The 24303-nt window shown below is 42.0% G+C and overlaps 1 protein-coding gene across 1 annotated transcript in view; it reads left to right on the top strand.

The window, feature by feature from the left end:
• SLIT3 (slit guidance ligand 3) overlaps positions 1–23456 on the top strand; it is a 610776-nt gene extending 587320 nt beyond the window's left edge. The window contains exons 33-36 of the mRNA XM_030829978.3: positions 16622–16776; positions 17426–17711; positions 18854–19062; positions 21364–23456. Coding sequence (XP_030685838.1) covers positions 16622–16776; positions 17426–17711; positions 18854–19062; positions 21364–21599 — 886 coding nt within the window. The 3' untranslated portion in view covers positions 21600–23456. The remainder of the gene's footprint in view (positions 1–16621; positions 16777–17425; positions 17712–18853; positions 19063–21363) is intronic.
• Positions 23457–24303: the final 847 nt, after the last annotated feature.

Below are 24303 nucleotides of genomic sequence, written 5' to 3'. Positions count from 1 at the left end.
CGATAGAGATTGCACGTAATTTGTAGACTGCTTTGGGTAGTATGAACATTTTAACACTACTGATTCTTCCAGTCCATGAGCACTGAACATCTTTCCATTTATTTTTGTCTCCTTCACTTTCTTTCATCAATGTCTTAACCGTTTTAATTGTACAGGTTTTATACCTCCTCAGTTAATTTTTTATAGGTATTTTATTCTTTTTGATGTGATTGTAAATGGGATTGTTTTCTTAATTTCTCTTTCTGATAGTTCACTATTAGTGTATAGAAATGCAACTGATTTTTTTTTGCTTTTTTTAATTGAAGTATTGTTGATTTACAGTGTTGTGTTAGTTTCCGGTGTACAGCAAAGTGATTCAGTTATGTGTGTGTCTGTGTATATATATATATATTCTTTTTCAGATTCTTTTCCCAGATAAGTTATTATAAAATATTAAGTATCGTTCCATGTGCTATACAATAGATCCTTGTTGTTTATCTATTTTATATATAGTAGTGTGTATATATTACTCCCAAATTCCTAACTTATCCCTCCCCTGCACCTTTCCCCTTTGGTAACCATAAGTTTGTTTTGTATGCCTGTGAGTCTGTTTCTGTTTTGTAAATAAGTTCATTTATGTCATTTTTTTTAGATTCCACATATAAATGATAGCATATGATATTTTTCTTTCCCCGTCTGACGTACTTCACTTACAGTGATAATTTCTAGGTCCATCCATGTTGCTGCAATTGGGATTATTTCATTCTTTTTTATGGCTGAGTAGTATTCCATTGTATATATGTACCACATCTTTATCCATTCATCTACTGATGGACATTTAGCTTGCTTCCATGTCTTGGCTATTGTGAATAGCACTGCAATGAACACTAGGGCTGCAGTGAACATGTATCTTTTTGAGTTATGGTTTTCTCTGGATATATACCCAGGAGTGGGATTGCAGGATCATACGGCAGTCCTATTTTTAGTTTTTCAAGGAACCTCCAAACTGTTCTCCATAGTGGCTGTACCAAGTTACATACCCACCAACAGTATAGAAGGGTTCCCTTTTCTCCACACCCTCTCCAGCATTTATTATTTGTGAACTTTTCGATGATGGCCATTCTGACTGGTGTGAGGTGATACTTCATCATAGTTTTGATTTCCACTTCTCTAATAATTAGCAACATTGAGAATCTTTTCATGTGCCTTTTGGCCATCTGTATGTCTTCTTTGGAGAAATGTCTATTTAGATCTTCTGCCCATTTTTTGGTTGGGTTATTTGTATTTTTGATATTGAACTGTATGAGCTGTTTGTGTATTTTTGAGATTAATCCCTTGTCAGTTCCATCATATGCAAATATTTTCTCCCATTCTGTGGGTTTTCTTTTTATTTTGTTTATGGTTTCCTTTGCTGAGCAAAAGCTTTTAAGTTTAATTAGGTCTCATTTGTTTATTTTTGGTTTTATTTTCATTACCCTAGGAGACTGCTCCAAAAAGATATTGCTGCTATTTATGTCAGAGTGCTCTGCCTATGTTTTCGTCTAGGAGTTTTATAGTATCCAGTCTTACACTTCAGTCTTCAATGCATCTTGAGTTTATTTTTCAGTATAGTGCTAGAGAATGTTCTAATTTCATTTTTTTACAAGTGGCTCCAGTTTTCCCAGCACCACTTACTTAAGAGACTGTCTTTTCTCCACTGTGTGTTCTTGTCTCCTTTCTTGTAGATGAATTGACCATAGGTATGTGGGTTTATCTCTGAGCTTTCTATCATGTTCCACTGATCTATAAGTCTGTCTTTGTGCTGGTAGAATACTGTTTTGATGACTGTAGCTTTGTAGTATAGTCTGAAGTCAGGGAGCCTGATGGCTCCAGTTCCATTTTTCTTTCTTAAGGTTGTTTTGCTATTCAGGAGCTTTTGTGTTTCCATACAAATTTTTAAATTTTTTGTTCTACTTCTATGAAAAATACCATTTAATTTGATAGAGAATGCACTGAATCTGCAGATTGCTTTGGTTAGCATATTCATTTTCACAAACTTGATTCTTCCAATCCAAGAACATGGTATATCTCTCCATCTGTTTGTGTCATCTTTGATTTCTTCAATCAGCATCTTATAGTTTTTGGAGTACAGGTCTTCTGTCTCCGTAGGTAGGTTTATTCCTAGGTTTTCTTTTTTTTCTTGATCCAGCTGGTGTAATTTATTTATTTATTTATTTATTTACATCTTTATTGGAGTATAATTGCTTTACAATGGTGTGTTAGTTTCTGCTTTATAACAAAGTGAATCAGTTACACATATACATATGTTCCCATATCTCTTCCCTCTTGCATCTCCCTCCCTCCCACCCTCCCTATCCCACCCCTCCAGGCGGTCACAAAGCACCGAGCTGATCTCCCTGTGCTATGCCGCTGCTTCCCACTAGCTATCTATTTTACGTTTGGTAGTGTATATATGTCCATGCCACTCTCGCTTTGTCACAGCTTACCCTTCCCCCTCCCCATATCCTCAAGTCCATTCTCTAGTAGGTCTGTGTCTTTATTCCTGTCTTACTCCTAGGTTCTTCATGACATTTTTTTTCATAAATTCCATATATACGTGTTAGCATACGGTATTTGTCTTTCTCTTTCTGACTTACTTCACTCTGTATGACAGACTCTAGGTCTATCCACCTCATTACAAATAGCTCAATTTTGTTTCTTTTTATGGCTGAGTAATATTCCATTGTATATATGCGCCACATCTTCTTTATCCATTCATCCGATGATGGGCACTTAGGTTGTTTCCGTCTCCGGGCTATTGTAGATAGAGCTGCAATGAACATTTTGGTACATGACTCTTTTTGAATTATGGTTTTCTCAGGGTATATGCCCAGTAGTGGGATTGCTGGGTCATATGGTAGTTCTATTTGTACTTTTTCAAGGAACCTACATACTGTTCTTCATAATGGCTGTACCAATTCACATTCCCACCAGCAGTGCAAGAGTGTTCCCTTTTCTCCACACCCTCTCCAGCATTTATAGTTTCTAGATTTTTTGATAATGGCCATTCTGACTGGTGTGAGATGATATCTCATTGTAGTTTTGATTTGCATTTCTCTAATGATTAATGATGTTGAGCATTCTTTCATGTGTTTGTTGGCAGTCTGTATATCTTCTTTGGAGAAAAGTCTATTTAGGTCTTCTGCCCATTTTTGGATTGGGTTGTTTGTTTTTTTGTTATTGAGCTGCATGAGCTGCTTGTAAATTTTGGAAATAAATCCTTTGTCAGTTGCTTCATTTGCAAATATGTTCTCCCATTCTGAGGGTTGTCTTTTGGTCTTGTTTATGGTTTCCTTTGCTGTGCAAAAGCTTTGAAATTTCATTAGGTCCCATTTGTTTATTTTTGTTTTTATTTCCATTTCTCTAGGAGGTGGGTCAAAAAGGATCTTGCTGTGGTTTATATCATAGAGTGTTCTGCCTATGTTTTCCTCTAAGAGTTTGATAGTTCCTGGCCTTACATTTAGGTCTTTAATCCATTTTGAGCTTATTTTTGTGTATGGTGTTAGGGAGTGATCTAATCTCATACTTTTACATGTACCTGTCCAGTTTTCCCAGCACCACTTATTGAAGAGACTGTCCTTTCTCCACTGTACATCCCTGCCACCTTTATCAAAGATAAGGTTTCCATATGTGCGTGGGTTTATCTCTGGGCTTTCTATCCTGTTCCATTGATCTGTCTTTCTGTTTTTGTGCCAGTACCATACTGTCTTGATTACTGTACCTTTGTAGTATAGTCTGAAGTCAGGGAGCCTGATTCCTCCAGCTCCGTTTTTCGTTCTCAAGATTGCTTTGGCTATTCAGGGTCTTTTGTGTTTCCATACAAATTGTGAAATTTTTTGTTCTAGTTCTGTGAAAAATGCCAGTGGTAGGTTGATAGGAATTGCATTGAATCTGTAGATTGCTTTGGGTAGTATAGTCATTTTCACAATGTTGATTCTTCCAATCCAAGAACATAGTATATCTCTCCATGTATTTGTATCATCTTTAATTTCTTTCATCAATGTCTTATAATTTTCTGCATACAGGTCTTTTGTCTCCTTAGGTAGGTTTATTCCTAGATATTTTATTCTTTTTGTTGCAGTGGTAAATGGGAGTGTTTTCTTGATTTCACGTTCAGATTTTTCATCATTAGTGTATAGGAATGCCAGAGATTTCTGTGCATTAATTTTGTATACTGCTACTTTACCAAATTCATTGATTAGCTCTAGTAGTTTTCTGGTAGCATCTTTAGGATTCTGTGTTTTTTTTTTTTTTCCAGTACGCGGGCCTCTCACTGTTGTGGCCTCTCCCGTTGCGCAGAACAGGCTCTGGACGCGCAGGCTCAGCGGCCATGGCTCACGGGCCTAGCCGCTCCACGGCATGTGGGATCTTCCCAGACCAGGGCACGAACCAACGTCCCCTGCATCAGCAGGTGGACTCTCAACCACTGTGCCACCAGGGAAGCCCTAGGATTCTTTATGTATAGTATCATGTCATCTGCAAACAGTGACAGCTTTACTTCTTCTTTTCTGATTTGGGTTCCTTTTATTTCCTTTTCTTCTCTGATTGCTGTAGCTAAAACTTCCAAAACTATGTTGAATAATAGTGGTGAGAGTGGGCAACCTTGTCTTCTTCCTGATCTTAGTGGAAATGCTTTCAGTTTTTCACCATTGAGGATGATGTTGGCTGTGGGTTTGTCATATATGGCCTTTATTACGTTGAGGAAAGTTCCCTCTATGCCTACTTTCTGCAGGGTTTTTATCATAACTGGGTGTTGAATTTTGTCAAAAGCTTTCTCTGCATCTATTGAGATGATCATATAGTTTTTCTCCTTCAATTTGTTAATATGGTGTATCACATCGATTGATTTGCGTATATTGAAGAATCCTTGCATTCCTGGAATAAACCCCACTTGATCATGGTGTATGATCCTTTTAATGTGCTGTTGGATTCTGTTTGCTAGTATTTTGTTGAGGATTTTTGCATCTGTGTTCATCAGTGATATTGGCCTGTAGTTTTCTTTCTTTGTGACATCCTTGTCTGGTTTTGGTATCAAGGTGATGGTGGCCTCCTAGAATGAGTTTGGGAGTGTTCCTCCCTCTGCTATATTTTGGAAGAGTTTGAGAAGGATAGGTGTTAGCTCTTCTCTAAATGTTTGATAGAATTCTCCTGTGAAGCCATCTGGTCCTGGGCTTTTGTTTGTTGGAAGATTTTTAATCACAGTTTCAATTTCAGTGCTTGTGATTGGTCTGTTCATATTTTCTATTTCTTCCTGATTCAGTCTTGGCAGGTTGTGCATTTCTAAGAATTTGTCCATTTCTTCCAGGTTGTCCATTTTATTGGCATAGAGTTGCTTGTAGTAATCTCTCATGATCTTTTGTATTTCTGCAGTGTCAGTTGTTGCTTCTTTTTCATTTCTAATTCTATTGATTTGAGTCTTCTCTCTTTTTTTCTTTATGAGTCTGGCTAATGGTTTATCAATTTTGTTTATCTTCTCAAAGAACCAGCTTTTAGTTTTATTGATCTTTGCTATCGTTTCCTTCATTTCTTTTTCATTTCTTTCTGATGTGATCTTTATGATTTCTTTCCTTCTGCTAACTTTGGGGGGTTTTTTGTTCTTCTTTCTCTAATTGCTTTAGGTGCAAAGTTAGGTTGTTTATTTGAGATGTTTCCTGTTTCTTAAGGTAGGATTGTATTGCTATAAACTTCCCTCTTAGAACTGCTTTTGCTGCATCCCATAGGTTTTGGGTCGTCGTGTCTCCACTATCATTTGTTTCTAGGTATTTTTTGATTTCCTCTTTGATTTCTTCAGTGATCACTTCGTTATTAAATAGTGTATTTTTTAGCCTCCATGTGTTTGTATTTTTTACAGATTCTTTTCCTGTAATTGATATCTAGTCTTATAGCGTTGTGGTCAGAAAAGATACTTGAAACAATTTCAATGTTCTTAAATTTACCAAGGCTTGATTTGTGACCCAAGATATGATCTATCCTGGAGAATGTTCCATGAGCACTTGAGAAAAATGTGTATTCTGTTGTTTTTGGATGAAATGTCCTATAAATATCAATTAAGTCCATCTTGTGTAATGTATCATTTAAAGCTTGTGTTCCCTTATTTATTTTCATTTTGGATGATCTGTCCATGGGTGAAAGTGGGGTGTTAAAGTCCCCTACTATGAATGTGTTACTGTCGATTTCCCCTTTTATGGCTGTTAGTATTTGCCTTATGTATTGAGGTGCTCCTATGTTAGGTGCATAAATATTTACACTTGTTATATCTTCTTCTTGGATCGATCCCTTGATCATTATGTAGTGTCCTTCTTTGTCTCTTCTAATAGTCTTTATTTTAAAGTCTATTTTGTCTGATATGAGAATTGCTACTCCAGCTTTCTTTTGGTTTCCATTTGCATGAAATATCTTTTTCCATCCCCTTACTTTCAATATATATGTGTCCCTAGGTCTGAAGGGGGTCTCTTGTAGACAGCAGATATATAGGTCTTCTTTTTGTATCCATTCAGCCAATCTGTGTCTTTTGGTGGGAGCATTTAGTCCATTTACATTTAAGGTAAGTATTGATATATATGTTCCTATTCCCATTTTCTTAATTGTTTTGGGTTCGTTATTGTAGATCTTTTCCTTCTCTTGTGTTTCTTGCCTAGAGAAGTTCCTTTAGCAGTTGTTGTAAGGCTGGTTTGGTGGTGCTGAACTCTCTCATCTTTTGCTTGTCTGTAAAGGTTTTAATTTCTCCATCAAATCTGCATGAGATCCTTGCTGGGTAGAGTAATCTTGGTTGCAGGTTTTTCTCCTTCATCACTTTAAATATGTCCTGCCAGTCCCTTCTGGTTTGCAGAGTTTCTGCTGAAAGATCAGCCGTTAACCTTATGGGGACCCTTGTGTGTTATTTGTTGTTTTTACCTTACTGCTTTTAATATGTTTTCTTTGTATTTAATTTTTGAGAGTTTGATTAATATGTGTCTTGGCGTATTTCTCCTTGGATTTATCCTGTATGGGACTCTCTGTACTTCCTGGACTTGATTAACTATTTCCTTTCCCATATTGGGGAAGTTTTCAGCTATAATCTCTTCAAATATTTTCTCAGTCCCTTTCTTTTTCTCTTCTTCTTCTGGAACCCGTATAATTCGAATGTTAGTGCATTTAATGTTGTCCCAGAGGTCTCTGAGACTGTCCTCAGTTCTTTTCATTCTTTTTTCTTTATTCTGCTCTGCAGTAGTTATTTCCCCTATTTTATCTTCCAGGTCACTTATCCGTTCTTCTGCCTCAGTTATTCTGCTATTGATCCCATCTAGACTATTTTTAATTTCATTTATTGTGTTGTTCATCGTTGTTTGTTTCATGTTTAGTTCTTCTAGGTCCTTGTTAAATGTTTCTTGCATTTTGTCCATTCTATTTCCAAGATTTTGGATCATCTTTACTATCATTATTCTGAACACTTTTTCAGATGGACTGCCCATTTCCTCTTCATTTGTTAGGTCTGGTGGGTTTTTATCTTGCTCCTTCATCTGCTGTGTGTTTTTCTGTCTTTTCATTTTGCTTATCTTACTGTGTTTGGGGTCTCCTTTTTGCAGGCTGCAGGTTCGTAGTTCCCGTTGTTTTTGGTGTCTGTCCCCAGTGGCTAAGGTTGGTTCAGTGAGTTGTGTAGGCTTCCTGGTGGAGGGGACTAGTGCCTGTGTTCTGGTGGATGAGGCTGGATCTTGTTTTTCTGGTGGGCAGAAATTGCGATATGCGGGCCTCTCACTGTTGTGGCCTCTCCCGTTGTGGAGCACAGGCTCCGGATGTGCAGGCTCAGCAGCCATGGCTCACGGGCCCAGCCGCTCCGCAGCATGTGGGATCTTCCTGGACCGGGGCACGAACCCGTGTCCGCTGCATCGGCAGGTGGACTCTCAACGACTGCACCACCAGGGAAGCCCTATTCCTAGGTATTTTATTCTTTTTAATGTGATGGTAAATGGGATTGTTCCCTTAATTTCTATGATCTTTTGCTGTTAGTGTATAGAAATGCCACAGACTTCTGTGTATTAATTTTGTATCCTGCAACTTTACTGAATTCACTGATGAGCTCTAGTAGATTTCTGGTAGCGTCTTTAGGGTTTTCTATGTATAGTATCATGTCATCTGCAAACAGTGACAGTTTTACTTCTTTTCCAATTTGGGTCCCTTTTCTTTTTCTTCTCTGATTGCTGTGGCTATCTATGTTGAATAAAATTGGTGAAAGGGACTTCCCTGGAGGTCCAGTGGTTAGCACGCCACACTTCCACTGCAGGGGACGTGGGTTCAATCCCTGGTCAGGGAACTAAGATCCTGCATGTCATGCTATGTGGCCAAAAAAAAAAAAAAGAAATAGAAGAGAAAAAGTGGTGAGAGTGGACATCCTTGTCTTGTTTCTGATCTTAGAAGAAATGCTTTCAGCCTTTCACCATTGAGTCTGATGTTAGCTGTGGGTTTGTCACGTATGGTGTTTATTATGTTGAGGCCCCTATAGGTTCCCTCTATGCCCACTTTCTAGAGAGCTTTTATCATAAATAGGTTTTAAATTTTTTCAGAAGCTTTCTCTGTATCTTCTGAGATGATCATATGGTTTTTATTCTTCAGTTTGTTAATGTGGTGTATCACACTGATCGATTTGCAGACACTGAAAACTCCTCGCACCCCTGGGATAAATGCCACTTGATCATGGTGGGATTTATCCCACATGTATCATGGTGTATGATACTTTCAGTGTATTGTTGGATTCAGTTTGCTAGTGTTTTCTTGAGGATTTTTGCATCTGTGTTCATCAGTGATATTGGTTTTTAATTTTCTTTTTTTGTGGTATATTTGTCTCGTTTTGGTATCAGGGTGATGGTGGCCTCATAGAATGAGGTTGGAAGTGTTCTTTCCTCTGCAATATTTTGGAATAGTTTCAGAAAGATAGGTGTTAACTCTTCTCTAAATGTTTTGTAGGATTTGCCTGTGAAACCGTCTCGACTTGGGCTTTTGTTTGTTGGGGGTTTTTTAATCACAGATTCAATTTCAGTACTTGTAATTGGTCTGTTCATATTTTCTATATCTTCCAGGTTCAATCTTGGGAGATTGTACCTTTCTAAGAATTTCTACATTTGTTCCAGGTTGTCCATTTTATTGGCATATAGTTGCCTGCAGTAATCTCTTACGGTGCTTTGTATTTTTGTCATGTCAGTTGTAACTTCTTTTTCATTTTTGATTTTTTTAAATATAAATTTATTTATTTTTGGCTGCGTTGGGTCTTCGTTGCTGCGCATGAGCTTTCTCTAGTTGTGGTGAGCAGGAGCCACTCTTCGTTGCAGCACGTGGGCTTCTCACTGCAGTGTCTTCTACTGTTGCAGAGCACAGGCTCTAGGCGCACAGGCTTCAATAGTTGTGGCAGGCAGGCTCAGTAGTTGTGGCACATGGGCTTAGTTGCTCCGTGGCATGTGGGATCTTCCTGGACCAGGGCTCGAACCCATATCCCATTCATTGGCCGGTGGATTCTTTTTTTTTTTTTAATTTATTTATTTTTGGCTGCATTGGGTCTTTGTTGTTGTGTATGGGCTTTCTCTAATTGTGGCAAGCGGGGGGCTACTCTTCGTTGCGGTGCACGGGCTTCTCATTGCAGTAGCTTCTCTTGTTGCAGAGCACAGGCTCTAGGTACGTGGGCTTCAGTAGTTGTGGCACGTGGGCTCAGCAGTTGTGGCACATGGGCTCAGTAGTTGTGGCTTGCGGGCTCTAGAGCTCAGGCTCAGTAGTTGTGGTGCACAGGCTTAGTTGCTCCACAGCATGTGGGCTCTTCCTGGGTCAGGACTCGAACCCATGTCCCTTGTATTGGCAGGTGGATTCTTAACCACTGCGCCACCAGGGAAGCCTGGCATGCGGATTCTTAACCACTGCGCCACCTGGGAAGCCCCCATTTCTGAGTTTATTGATTTGGGCCCTCTCCCTTTTTTACTTGATGAGTTTTGCTGAAGGTTTATCAATTTTGTTTTTCTTTTCAAAGAAACAGCTTTTAGTTTCATTGATCTTTTCTATTCTTATTGTCTGTTTCATTTATTTCTCCTCTAATCTTTATGATTTCTTTCCTTCTACTAACTTTGGTTTTGTTTGTTCTTTCTCTAGTTGCTTTAGGTGTAAGGTTAGGTTGTTTGAGATATTTCTTGTTTTCTGAGGTAAACCTGTATCGCTATAAACTTCCCTCTTAGAACTGCATTCCATAGGTTTGTTGCATTCCATAGGTTTGGGATCATAGTGCTTTTCTTTTCTGTTGTCTCTAGGTATTTTTTGATTTCTTCAGTGATCCATTCTTTTTTTTTAATAGGTCTTTATTGGAGTATAATTGCTTCACAATACTGTGTTAGTTTCTGTTGTACACCAAAGTGAAACAGCCATATGCACACATATGTACCCGTATCCCCTCCCTCTTGAGTCTCCCTCTCACCCCTCTAGGTCATCGCAAAGCACTGAGCTGATCTCCCGGTGCTGTGCTGCTGCTTCCCACTAACTATTTTACATTCGGTACTATATATATGTCAATGCTTCTCTCACTTCCTCCTCCCACCCATTTCCTCAAGTCCATTCTCTATGTCTACATCTTTATTCCTGCCCTGCAACTAGGTTCATCAGTACTTGTTTTTTTTTTTTAAATTCCATATATATGCATTAGCATACAGTATTTTTTTTTTTTTAGATTCCATATATATGCATTAGCATACAGTATTTTTCTCTTTCTGACTTACTTCACTCTGTATGACAGACTCTGGGTCCATCCACCTCACTACAAATAACTCAATTTCGTAACTTCTTAAGGCTCAGTAATATTCCATCATATATATGTGCCACATCTTCTTTATCCATTCATCTGTCAATGGACATTTAGGTTGGCTCCATGTCCTGACAATTGTAAACAGTGCTGCAATGAACATTGTGGTACATGACTTTTTGAATTATGGTTTTCTCAGGGTTATGCCCAGCAGTGGGATTACTGGGTCATTTAGTAGTTCTATTTTTAGTTTTTTAAGGAACCTCTGTATTGTATTCCATAGTGGTCGTATCAATTTATATTCCCACCAACAGTGCAGGACTGTGCCCTTTTCACCACACCCTTTACAGAATTTGTAGATTTTTTGAAAATGGCCATTCTGACCAGCGTGAGGTGATACTTCACTGTAGTTTTGATTTGCATTTCTCTAATAACTAGTGATGTTGAACATCTATTCATGTGCCTCTTGGCCATCTGTATGTCTTCCTTGGTGAAATGTCTCTTTAGGTCGTCTGCCCATTTTTTAACTGGATTGTTTGTTTTTTGAAATTGAGCTCCATGAGTTTTTTGTATATTTTGGAGATTAATCCTTTTTCTGTTGTTTCATTTGCAAATATTTTCTCCCATTCTGAGGGTTGTCTTTTTGTCTTGCTTATGGTTTCCTTTGCTGTGCAAAAGCTTTTAAGTTTAATTAAGTCACTTTTTTTGTTGTTGTTTTTATTTCCGTTACTCTAGAAGGTGGGTCAAAAAAATCTTGCTGTGGTTTATGTCAAAGTGTATTCTTCCTATGTTTTCCTCTAAAGAGTTTTATAGTGTCTGGTCTTACATTTAGGTCTTTAATCCATTTTGAGTTTATTTTTGCGTATGATGTTAGGGAGTGTTCTAGTTTCATTCTTTTACATGTAGCTGTCCAGTTTTCCCAGCACCACTTACAGAAGAGGCTGTCTTTTCTCCATTGTATGTTCTTGCCTCCTTTGTCATAAATTAGGTGACCATATGTATGTGGGTTTATCTCTGGGCATTCTATCCTGTACCATTGATCTATATTTCTGATTTTGTGCCAGTACCACACTGTCTTGATTACTGTAGCTTTGTGGTATAGTTTGAAGTCGGGGAGCCTGATTCCTCCAACTCTGTTTTTCTTTCTCAAGATTGCTTTGGCTATTTGGGGTCTGTTGTGTTTCCATACGAATTGTAAAATTTTTTGTTCTAATTCTGTGAAGAGTGCCATTGGTAGTTTGATAGGGATTGCATTGAATCTGTAGATTGCTTTGGGTAGTATAGTCATTTTCACAGTACTCCTTCCAATCCAAGAACATGGTATATTTCTCCATCTGTTTATGTCATCTTTGATTTCTTTCATCAGTATTTTATAATTTTCTGAGTACAAGTCTTTCACCTCCTTAGGCAGGTTTATTCTTAGGTATTTTATCCTTTTTGTTGCAATGGTATATTGGAGTGTTTCCTTAATTTCTCTTTCTGATTTTTCGTTGTTGGTGTATAGGAATGCCAGAGATTTCTGTGCATTAATTTTGTATCCTGCAACCTTACCAAATTCATTGATTAGTTCTAGTAGTTTTCTGGTGGCATCTTTAGGATTCTCTATGTATTGTATCATGTCATCTGCAAACAGTGAGAGTTTTACTTCTTTTCCAATTGTATTCCTTTTATTTCTTTTTCTTCTCTGATTGCCATGGCTAGGACTTCCAAAACTATGTTGAGTAAGAGTGGTGAGAGTGGACATCCTTGTCTGGTTCCTGATCTTAGAGGAAAATGCTTTCAGTTTTTCACCATTGAGTATGATGCTTGCTGTGGGTTTGTCATATATGACCTTTATTATGTTGAGTAGGTTCTATGCCCACTTTCTGGAGGGTTTTTTTTTTTTTTATCATAAATGGGTGTTGAATCTTGTCAAAAGCTTTTTCAGCATCTATCGAGATGATCATATGGTTTTTCTTCTTCAATTTGTTAATATTGTGTATCACATTGATTGATTTGCGTATATTGAAGAATCCTTGCATCCCTGGGATAAATCCCACTTGATTGTGGTGTATGATCCTTTTAATGTGTTGTTGGATTCTGTTTGCTAGTATTTTGTTAAGGATTTTTGCATCTCTGTTCATTAGTGATATTGGTCTACAATTTTCTCTTTTGGTGATATCTTTTTCTGGCTTTGGTATCACGGTGATGGTGGCTTCATAGAATGAATTTGGGAGTGTTTCACCTTCTGCAATTTTTTGGAAGAGTTTGAGAAGGATCGGTGTTAGCTCTTCTCTAAATGTTTGATAGAATTTGCCTGTGAAGCCATCTGGCCCGAGACATTTGTTTGTTGGAAGATTTTTAATTATGGTTTCAATTTCATTACTTGTGATAGGTCTGTTTATATTTTCTAATTCTTCCTGGTTCTGTCTTGGAAAATTGTACCTTTCCAAGAATTTGTCCATTTCTTTGTGGTTGTCCATTATATTGGCATATAGTTGTTTGTAGTCTCTTATAATCCTTTGTATTTCTGCAGTGTCAGTTGTGATTTCTCCTTTTTCATATCTAGTTTTATTGATTTGCATCCTCTCCCTTTTTTTCTTGATGAGTCTGGCTAAGGGTTTATCAATTTTCTTTATCTTCTCATACAACCAGCTTTTAGTTTTATTGATCTTTCCTATTGTTTTCTTTGTTTCTATTTCATTTATTTCTGCTGTGGTCCTTATGATTTCTTTCCTTCTACTCACTCTGGGTTTTCTTTGTTCTTCTTTCTCTAGTTGTTTTAAGTGTAGGCTTAGATTGTTTGAGATGTTTCTTGTTTCTTGAGGTGAGATTGAATTGCTATAAACTTCCCTCTTAGAACTGCTTTTGCTGAGTGCCATAGGTTTTGGGTCGTCATGTTTTCATTGTCATTTGTTTCTATGTATTTTTTTATTCCTTCTTTGATTTCTTCCGTGATCTCTTGGTTATTTAGTAGGGCACTGTTTAGCCTCCATGTATTTGTGTTTTCCACAGTTTTGTTCCTGTAATTGATTTCCAATCTCATAGCATTGTGGTCAGAAAAGATGCTTGAAACAATTTCAATTTTCTTAAATTTTTCAAGGCTTGATTTGTGACCCAAGATGTGATCTATCCTGGAGAATGTTCTGTGTGCACTTGAGAAGAAAGTGTATTCTGCCACTTTTGGGTGGAATGTTCTATAAATATCAATTAAATCTATGTGGTCTGTTGTGTCACTTAAAACTTGTGTTTCCTTATTAATTTTCTGTCTGGATGATCTGTCCATTGGTGTGAGGTGTTAATGTCCCCCACTATAATTGTGTTTCTGTTGATTTCCCCTTTTATAGCTCTTAGCATTTGCCTTATATATTGAGGTGCTCCTATGTTGGGTGCATAAACACTTGTTATTTCTTCTTGGATTGATCCTTTGATCATTGTGTAGCATCCTTCATTATCTCTTATAAGAGTCTTTATTTTAAAGTCTATTTTATCTGATACAAGTATTGCTACTCCAGGTTTCTTTTGATTTCCATTTGCATGGAATATCTTTTTCCATCCCTTCACTTTCAATCTGTATGTGTCCCTAGGTCTGAAGTGGGTCTCTTGTAGACAGCATATACATGGGTCTTGTTTTTGTATCCATTCAGCCAGTCTGTGTCTTTAGGTTAGGGCATTTAATCCATTCACATTCAAGGTTATTGATATGTATGTTGCTATTACCATTTTCTTAATTGTTTGGGGTTTGTTTTTGTGGGTCTTTTTCTTCTCTTGTGTTTCCTGCCTAGAGGAGTTTCTTTAGCATTTGTTGTAAAGCTGGTTTGGTGGTGAATTCTTTTAGCTTTTGCTTGTCTGAAAAGCTTTTGATTTTTTCATCAAATCTGAATGCGATCCTGGCTGGGTAGCGTAATCTTGGTTGTAGGTTTTTCTCTTTCATCACTTTAAGTATATCCTGCCACTGCCTTCTGGCCTGCAGAGTTTCTGCTGAAAAATCAGCTGATAACCTTATGGAGATTCCTTTGTATGTTATTCCTTGTTTTTCCCTTGCTGCTTTTAATATTTTTTCTTTGAATTTAATTTTTGTTTGTTTGATTAATGTGTCTTGGTGTGTTTTTCCTAGGGTTTATCCTGTATGGGACTCTCTGTGCTTCTTGGACTTAGGTGACTATTTCCTTTCCCATGTTAGAGAAGTTTTCCACTATAATCTCTTCAAATATTTTCTCAGTCCCTTTCTTTTTCTCTTCTTCTTCCGGGACCCCTATAATTCGAATGTTGGTGCATTTAGTGTTGTCCCAGAGGTCTCTGAGATTGTCTTCAATTCTTTTCATTCTTTTTTCTTTATTCTGCTCCTTGTCACTTATTTCCCCCATTCTGTCCTCCAGCTCACTTATTAATTCTGCTGCCTGTGTTTCCTTATTGATTTTCTGGCTGGATCATCTGTCCATTGGTGTAAGAGGGGTAATGCAACTGATTTTTATATATTAATTTTGTGTCTAGCAACTTTACTGAATTTGTTAGTTCCAACAGTTTTTTAGTGGAAAGTTTAGGTTTTTCTATATATAACATCATGTCATCTGCAAATAGTGACAGTTCTACTTCTTACTTTCCAATGTGTATGCCTTTTTTTTTTTCTTTCCTAATTGCTCAGGCTGGGACTTCCAATACTTTGTTGAATATAAATGGCAAGAGTGGGCATCCTTGTCTTGTTTCTGATTTTGAAAGAAAAGCTTTCAGTTTTCACCACTGAATATAATGCTAGCTGTGGGCTTGTTATATATGGCCTTTATTTGGTTGAGTTTGTTCTATACCTATATTGTTAAGAGTTTTCATCATAAATGGATGTTGAATTTTGTCAAATGCTTTTTCTGCATTTATTGAGATGATCACATGATTTTGATCCTATTTTGTTAATTTGGTGTATCACACTGATTGAATTTGTGATTTTGAGCCACTCTTGCATCCCTGGAATACACCCCACTTAATCATGGTATATAACCTTTTTAATGTATTATTGAATTAGGTTTGCTAATATTTTATTAAGAATTTTTGCATCTATGTTCATCAGAGACATTGGTCTGTAATTTTCTTGTGGCATTCTTGTCTGGTTTTAGTATCAAGATGATGCTGACCTTGTAAAATGAGTTTGGAAGTGTTCCTTCCTATTTTTTGTAAGAGTTTGAGAAGGATTGTTATTAAGCCTTCTTTAAATGTTTCGTAGAATTCACCAGTGAACCCATCCAGTCCTAGACTTCTGTTTGTTGGGAGGTTTCTGACAGCTGATTCCATACCCTTAGAGGCATACTTCGTTTTACTGCACTTTGCTATATTGTGCTTCACAGATACTGTATTATTTACAAACTGAAGGTTTGTGGCAACTCTGTGTCAAGTCTGTTGGTGCCATTTTTCCAACAGCATTTGCTCACTTCATGTCTGTGTGTCATGTTTTGATAATTCTCATAATATTTCAACCTTTTACAGTATTTATTATGGTGATCTGTGATCAGTGATCTTTGATGTTATTGCAGAAAGAGTATGCCTCCCTGAAGGCTCAGGTGACAGTCAGCATTTTTCTAGCAATAATGTATTTTTAATTTAAGGTATGTAAATTGTTTTTTAGACAAAATGCTATTGCACCCTTAATAGAGTACACTGTAGTAGTATAAACATAACTTTTATGTGCACTGGGAAACCAGAAAATTCATGTGACTCGCTTCATCAGGTGGTCTGGAACTGAACCCACAGTATCTTATGTTGTTTGAAATTATTTCCAAATAAAAAACAAAACAAAATGCGAGGAATACTAGTCAAGTTCACAGCCCAGTGCAGGCTGTGGAAGGCACTCAGCAAATCCTCTGTCTCTCCCATTTCTCTCCTGCCCAGCGTGGAGACCGTGAATGACGGGCAGTTTCACAGTGTGGAGCTGGTGATGCTAAACCAGACCCTGAACCTGGTGGTGGACAAAGGAGCCCCCAAAAGCCTGGGGAAGCTCCAGAAGCAGCCAACAGTGGGCATCAACAGCCCCCTCTACCTTGGAGGTAAAGCCCCATCCCCTCCAACCCAAACACCTCCACCTCCCACCTGCCCCCTGTGCTCAGGCACCCACCCCCAGGCCAACTGGTGAGGCTCGCTGCTCTCAGCACCCACTGCCAAAGCTAATCAACGAAGGCTTCCTGGAGGAAGTGACAAGCTGCTCCCTAAAATGTGAATAGTTAGCCAGATCATGGGGAGGAGAAGAGGACAGGAAAGAGAGCAGGGTTCCTTCTGAGAAACTACACGTTTTTTAGGGAGGATGGGGGAAGGTGAAGATGGAATGGGGAGGAAGGAGATGGATACAGGGGCCAGCCCCTTCAGATACAGGGGCTTCTCTCTGCTCTGCCACCCCCTTAGATGCTGTGAGTCTCAGCTGATGTGTGTAGACGAGTATGTTTGCCATTAAGGTCATTCAAAGGCCAAAGAGAGAAGGAGCCACCAGTCTGGCAGAGCATGGGCCTGAAACCCAGCCTTGGGCCAGTAGTTCTCAAAGGGTTATGTGCCAAAGAAAAAAAAAAGGCATCAGAGCAGCTTATTCAACATGGAGGTTCCCAAGACTTCTCCCAAGGAGTCCACCTCCGAGGGCTGGAATTCGGGCAAGCAGGGTGGGCAGGGGAGTATCTTCAGGTCGCTGTCCTGGTGTCCCTCCCGCAGGCATCCCCACCTCCACGGGCCTCTCGGCCTTGCGCCAGGGCGTGGACCGGCCGCTGGGCGGCTTCCACGGCTGCATCCACGAGGTGCGCATCAACAACGAGCTGCAGGACTTCAAGGCCCTCCCGCCGCAGGCCCTGGGCGTCTCGCCGGGCTGCAAGTCCTGCAGCGTGTGCAGGCACGGCCTGTGCCGTGCCGTGGAGAAGGACAGCGTGGTGTGCGAGTGCCACCCAGGCTGGACCGGCCTGCTGTGCGACCAGGAGGCCCGCGACCCCTGCCTCGGCCACAGGTCGGTGTCCCTCCCCCTCTGCCCCACCCGGGAAGTGGGCACTGATGGAAGCTGGAGGGACTGCAGTCAGACTGTAGACAGGGGCTGCTTAGAAGGTCAGGGGCTTAACATGACCAAACAGCAGGTCTTGTTCAGAGGAGACATCAGTGTGCCAGAGCCTAGCTGAAAAACACTTGTCAAGTCGAAAGGGGCACCCGTGTGCATGCACCTTGGCAAGTGGGTGCATTTCAGCCCGACTCGACTCCCCACTCAGTGGTACCCTACGAGGGCACCAGGGGTGTATAACCACACACAGCCGAATCATTTCATGGCTCTGGCATTCATTATGCATCAAAATATTTACTGAGGGCCTACTATGTGTCAGGCCTTGTGCTAAAAATAGGAGACCCAGCATCCTCAGTGTTCAGAAGTCTGAATCGGCCAGAGATGACACCAGAGCCCTGTCTAGTAATTCGCTCGGCCGAACAAGCTGGGACATGATATTGTGGATCAGGCGTGAAGGATGCTATAAAGGGGTTGAGTTTCCTGGGTAGCTCTGGAGTGTGTGTGACTATGAGTGTGTGTGTGTGTGTGTGTATGCGTTGGACTCTGTAACGAATATGTCTACAATGAACCCTGCCTCTGAATGTCATCCCAGTACAGAGAATGCTGCAGCACAATTAAGAATCCAGGCTGTGGCATCAGTTTCTCCATCTATGAGATGTGGATAAGACTATCTACTGCACAGGACAGCAGAGGATGTGGATAAGACTATCTACTGCACAGGACAGCAGAGGAGAGGGGATTGTAGAAAATAAGACTGATGCTAGGCGTAAAGCACTTACCCCAATGCCTGGCACAGAGCAAGTGGTAGCTGGTGGTAGAGACAGTAGTAATCATGTTATCAATTAAGATGGCAGAAGACTGCGTGGGTTCTGACGTCTGTGGGTACAACAGCCAGCCTCATCAGGCTCACAGCTGTCAGTGTCATTGGGCGATGCTCACAGCCTCCAGCTGACTGGTGCTCAGCCACTGGGCCGGTGGACGGTGGACCATGGGGTGGAGAAGGCCTAAGTCCCACAGCTCCGGGCTGGGGTGGACAAAGGAAGCCTCCAGCTGCACTGACTGCCTGGTTCCCCTCTCCTCCTCGCCTCTGCCCCCAGCTGCAGCCAGGGGAGATGCGTGGCCACTGGGACCTCATATGTGTGCAAGTGCGCCGAGGGCTACAGAGGGGCCTTGTGTGACCACAAGAATGACTCAGCCAACGCCTGCTCAGCCTTCAAGTGTCACCACGGGCAATGCCACGTCTCAGATCAAGGGGAGCCCTACTGCCTGTGCCAGCCCGGCTTTAGTGGGGAACACTGCGAACAAGGTGGGTCCACTGTGCGCATCGGTGGGAGGCGGGGGAGAAACGACGGTGCCCGGGAAGGATGCGGGGGTCAGACTTGGACTCCACATTCAGATGACCTAAGTTCCAGTTCTGGCTGAGCCACTTAGAGGCTGCATGACCTTCATTAAGTTACTTTCTGAGCCTCAAATTCCGTCATGTTGAATATGGGGGGCAACACCATAACTTCCTGTGTCAGTTATCCATTGCTGTATAACAAATTAGCCCCAACACACAGCAGTTCAAAACCACACTAAACATGCTCCATCCCACACGGTTCCCGTGGGTCAAGCATTCAGAAACGGCTTAGCTGGATAGTTCCAGCTGGGGTCTCTGGAGGTTGCAAACCGCCAGGACTGTGTGAGCAGTCTGGGTTGTTCTTTCTCTCCTCTCCCCTCCCCTCCTTTTCTAATTGCCGGCCCTAGAGCTGCCAGAGTGGCCCTCTGACCAGCACCACTGACTCACCTGAGAGCTTATTAGAAATACAGACGCTCAGTCCCAGTCCAGACCTTCTGAATCAGAACCTGCTTTAACAAGAGCCCTGGATGGTTCTTAATCACATTAACATTTCAGACGTTGCTCTGCAGTCTCCTCCCAAACCTCATGCCATTATTGGGTCAACAAAAGACAGTTCCTTGGTCTGATCCCATTTCAAAAACATCAAATCACTTACCTTTCTTAGTGACCCCTTTAGTGTATTAATTTGGAGGTAAGTGCAAAAAAGGAAAACTGAAATTAAATTATATTCCAGCTGAAATGGTTCTGTCTCACCTTGGAGGTTTTTCTCCTGCATGGAAACTGAGAAGTCTTCGTCTTCCTTCCTGCCACCAGAATCCTGGGCAGGCCACCTCCTGTCACTAGAGGACTCTTTCACATCTTATACCTTGTTGAAATACCATTCTTAACCAATTCGGTAAATAATGTATTCTGAAATAATTTCAGATCTAACAGAAAAATTGCCAGAATATAAACAGCGTTCCCATTCCCTTCAGCTGGACAGCCCAACTGTTAACATGCTGCCGAGTGTGCGTTCTCCCTGCCCCGCACATCACACACACCTATTATCATTAGGCTTCTTTTGATCCTGTTAACAATCACGTAATTTTAAAAACCTGTATCAAGCTTAACAGAATTCACATCACATCACATTAACCACCTAAAACTTTAAACTGCGTAAAGCCCTTTTGCATTCACAATCCCTGTGATGCTCATAACAGCCCCTGAAAAAGCAGGAAGAACCAGGACCTGTGTCACCATTTTCCGGACAAGGAAACTGAGGCTCAGGGATCCAAGGCTGTGTGGCCGAGGATCCTAGTCCTGAATCCATTACTCTGTCTCTCAGTGCCTTGCTCCAGATGCTTTCCCAATGTGCTGAGGACAGTAATGGGGTCAAGGTGAAGAGCTGGGTCAGGGACCGGAGGATTAAGCAGATCCAGGGGTCCCCTCCCCTCATTTCTACAACTTGTGGAAAAGCTCGCACGCGTGTGCACACACACACGGCGCCCCCAGACTCTTTGGCTCACTGACTACTGTTCCTCTTTCAGATCTCAACTCCAGCATCACTTCCCAGAGACAATCCCTGGCCCCTGGGCTAGTCAGGCTCCTTCGCCATGTCTTTTGTATAAACACATCCCGTTTCTTCGTAGCATGCACCTCAGTTTATCATTACAAATGTATTTATTTAAATGACACTGTAATTAGTGTCTAGACTCTACACCAGCAGAGACAGGCTACTGAGAGTGGTGGGGACTGGAGATCTCCTGCCCCGTGTAAAGCCCACGGCTTCAGCCCATCATTGCCACGCAGGGATGCAGACTCAGCTTTGCCAGAGCCCCTGGTTTTCAAAGAAACCAGATATCCCAATGTTCAGATGCAATCTCCTGGCATTGTGGTTTTTTTCTTTTTTTTAATGTTGGCATTTAATTTGGTTTCTAAGTGTCTGTGGCACAAGCAACATAGGTCTGGGATGGGATTTAGCCCTCAGTCCCCCAATCTGCCACATCTAGTTTGATCTTTAAGTTCCTTGAAGGAAGGGACCGAGCCTGCTCTTGTCACCCTGCTATCCTCGGGGCTTAGTTTTAAACCTATTATCGAGGTTGGCACGGAAAGGCACTTAGTATTTGTGGAAGAGTGAGATGGGTTATGGGAGGGTGGGCAGGGAGATGGATGGATGAGTGAATGAGTAAGTATGCATGGGCTTCGGCCCACGAGTGTCTCAGAGCAGCCTACCCCGGACAGCCATCTCCAGCCCCAATGCCCTGCCCTTACCTCTTCCGCCCTCTGCAGAGACTCCATGCCTGGGGGGGGTAGTCCGAGAGGTGATCCGCCGCCAGAAAGGTTATGCCTCGTGTGCCACAGCCTCCAAGGTGCCCTTAATGGAATGTCATGGGGGCTGCGGTCCCCAGTGCTGCCAGCCCACCCGCAGCAAGCGGCGGAAATACGTGTTCCAGTGCACAGACGGCTCCTCGTTCGTGGAAGAGGTGGAGAGACACTTAGAGTGCGGCTGCCGCCCATGTTCCTAAGGCCCCCCGCAGCCCTTCCGCCTCCCGGACTCCAGCCGGGTGGGTGGGGACGGCCACGTGGGACACCCCCACGAGATTCGCAGTGAAGCAGTAGAAGCTGGAAAGGAAGCAAAAGAAGAGAATATTAAGTATATTGTAAAATAAACAAAAAATAGAACTTATTTTTATTATGGAAAGTGACTATTTTCATCTCTTATTATATAAATATATCACACCATCTGAGTATATGTACCATATAGTGAGTTATTTTTACCGACCTTTTTGTTCTGTGTTGTGTATTTGTCGTGTTTTTATAAACAGCTGTTAAAAGTTTTAAGAAAAAAGGCTAATAAAAATGTTTTAAAACGAAAGGATGAGCATAAAGAAGTGATAGCCTGTCTGAGAAGGAAGGAGGAGGTTTATACGTCTAGGAAACACTGTCGTCATTAGGTCGGCAGAAATCAGAACCTGCTTACTGAGCTCAGGAAACAGAACGAGAAGAGGAAAAGAGCGAAGGAAAAGGTTTTTCTTTGTTTCTTCCGATTTTTAATGACTTTTCCTTCCCTACAAGCACCCAGCTTTTCAGTCCTGGTTGCCGAGGCCCAGGATGCCCAGTTCTTCCAGGAAAAGCCGCTGAGCACTGGCCTCTGACTCTCCCTGGGACCCAAAGCATCGGCCGCCGCCCATGTGCTCCAGGCCCCTGCAGGGTCTGAGCCCACTGCAGACCCCCTCCCCATCCTGGCTGCCCTTGATTCCATTACAGGACTGTCTGAACTCCGCCACAGGCTTCATCTGAGCCTGTTTTGCCAAATCTGAAAACAGCTGCCCTTCTCCTGCCCCTCCGCAGGAAGGCAGTCCCCCTGCTGCTCCTCCAGGAACGCAGGGGTCACCAATCTCCTCAAGCCCCAGCACTGGCCCTTCCACTGGAAGCTCTGAACCACTCTCCTCCCTCAGCCAACCTCGTACTGGGAGGCGACACTAGGAGAGCAGGCAGCCCGGCTCACTGGCAAGTTCTGGGAGGCTCCTGCCATGGGGTACCTAGGCCTCTGACACCTGAACCTCCAGGCCTCTGTCATGATGACGAAGACCCCTTGCCCGTCTGTACCACTTTTCCGTGCATATCCACACTGCACCTTATTCTCTCCATGCGACCCCTGCCCCCGGCAAAAGGAAGCACTATAACCCCATTTCATAGATAAGGAAACTGAGGCCTCGCTCCAGCCCTGTACCTCTCCTTACGCCACACCTCTGATAAGTGAACGAACCAAGCCTGGAGCCTAGACTCAAAACCCTAGATTCCTTCTCCAGAACAGCGTAAACCCAGGAGATGCGGGCAGTCTAAGTTCATCAGAGAACCCCTACCAGAAAAGGAAATGGTTTTTCCTGCTATTTTTCCTGCTCTCATTCTGCCTTGTTCTACCTCCTTGGTATCCAGAATGATTCTAGACTGGGGGACTTACGTATCGGGGGTGTGAGCCAGGGCAGCCTGTCTAGCCCAGACTCCACTCCAGGAACTGCCAGCCCTCCTGAAGGGGACTTGCCCCTGCCTCTTCCCCACCCTCGTCTGCCCCTTTCCACCCCAGTCAGGCTAGGGCAGATGGTCCAGGGGCTCAGCAGCTCACACCGACCCCCGTCTCGCACCCATTGCTCCCTCCCCCAGGAGCCTCCCCTGCAGAAGAGTCAGGGAGGAGAGTGTAGGGCCCAGTGGACCATCCAGCTCTGGGCATCCCCAGAGGAGCCCAGTGGTTCTCTGAGGACTGATGGCGAGCCAAAGGCTCAAAGAATCAAGAAGGGAGAAAGAAAAGACGGAGGAACAAAAGGCAAGTGGCAGATAGGAAGGCAAGGAGGGAGGGAGGGAAGGAAGGAAGGAGGGAGAAGAGAGAGAGAAGGGAGGGAGGGAGGAAGGAAGGAAGGAGGAGAGAGAAGGAAGGGAGGAGAGAGAGAGAAGGAAGGGAGGGAGGAAGGAAGGAAGGAGGGAGGAGAGAGAAGGAAGGGAGGAGAGAGAGAGAGAAGGAAGGGAGGGAGGAAGGAAGGAGGGAGGGATGGAGGGAGGAGAGAGAGAAGGGAGGGAGGAAGGAAGGGAGGGAGGAAGGAAGGAAGAAAGGAAGGAAGGAAGGAGGAAGGGAGGGAGGGATGGAGGGAGAAGAGAGAGAAGGGAGGGAGGAAGGAAGGAAGGAGGGAGGGAGGGATGGAGGGAGAAGAGAGAGAAGGAAGGGAGGGAGGAAGGAAGGAAGGGGGAAGGAGAAAGAAACAACAAAAAGAGAGGGATGAAGAGAGGGAGGGATAAGATAGAGGAATTTACTGTAAAATATATATATTATATGTACTATACATCATGTTCCAGGTACTTACTGTACCTTATGATGACTGTTTCAAATATTAATGGCTGATTGACTTAGTACTTACATTATACATTAGGTACCATTCTAATTTTTATATATTAATATATAATATATATTCACTTAATTCTCAAAACAACCCTGTAGTAAAGACATTGCTAACCCATTTTACAGTTCAGTAAATTGAGGCATGGAGAAGTTAACGTGCACAAGAGCAGATGCCTAATAAATTACAGAGCCGGGATCTGGGCCCACCCTGTCTAACTCCAGGACTTGCTCCTCATGGGAAGGAAAAAGGTCCCACCTCTAAGGATCCTACAGTCTGAGGCAGAAACAATCATGGAAATAGACAATTGTTTTATTATATGGAAGTAGCTGTCCAGAGT

Source organism: Globicephala melas, chromosome 3 (genome assembly GCF_963455315.2).
Source record: "Globicephala melas chromosome 3, mGloMel1.2, whole genome shotgun sequence".
Taxonomy (NCBI): domain Eukaryota; kingdom Metazoa; phylum Chordata; class Mammalia; order Artiodactyla; family Delphinidae; genus Globicephala; species Globicephala melas.
Note: the sequence above shows the minus strand (reverse complement) of the source record. Positions and strands in the feature narration are given on the sequence as shown.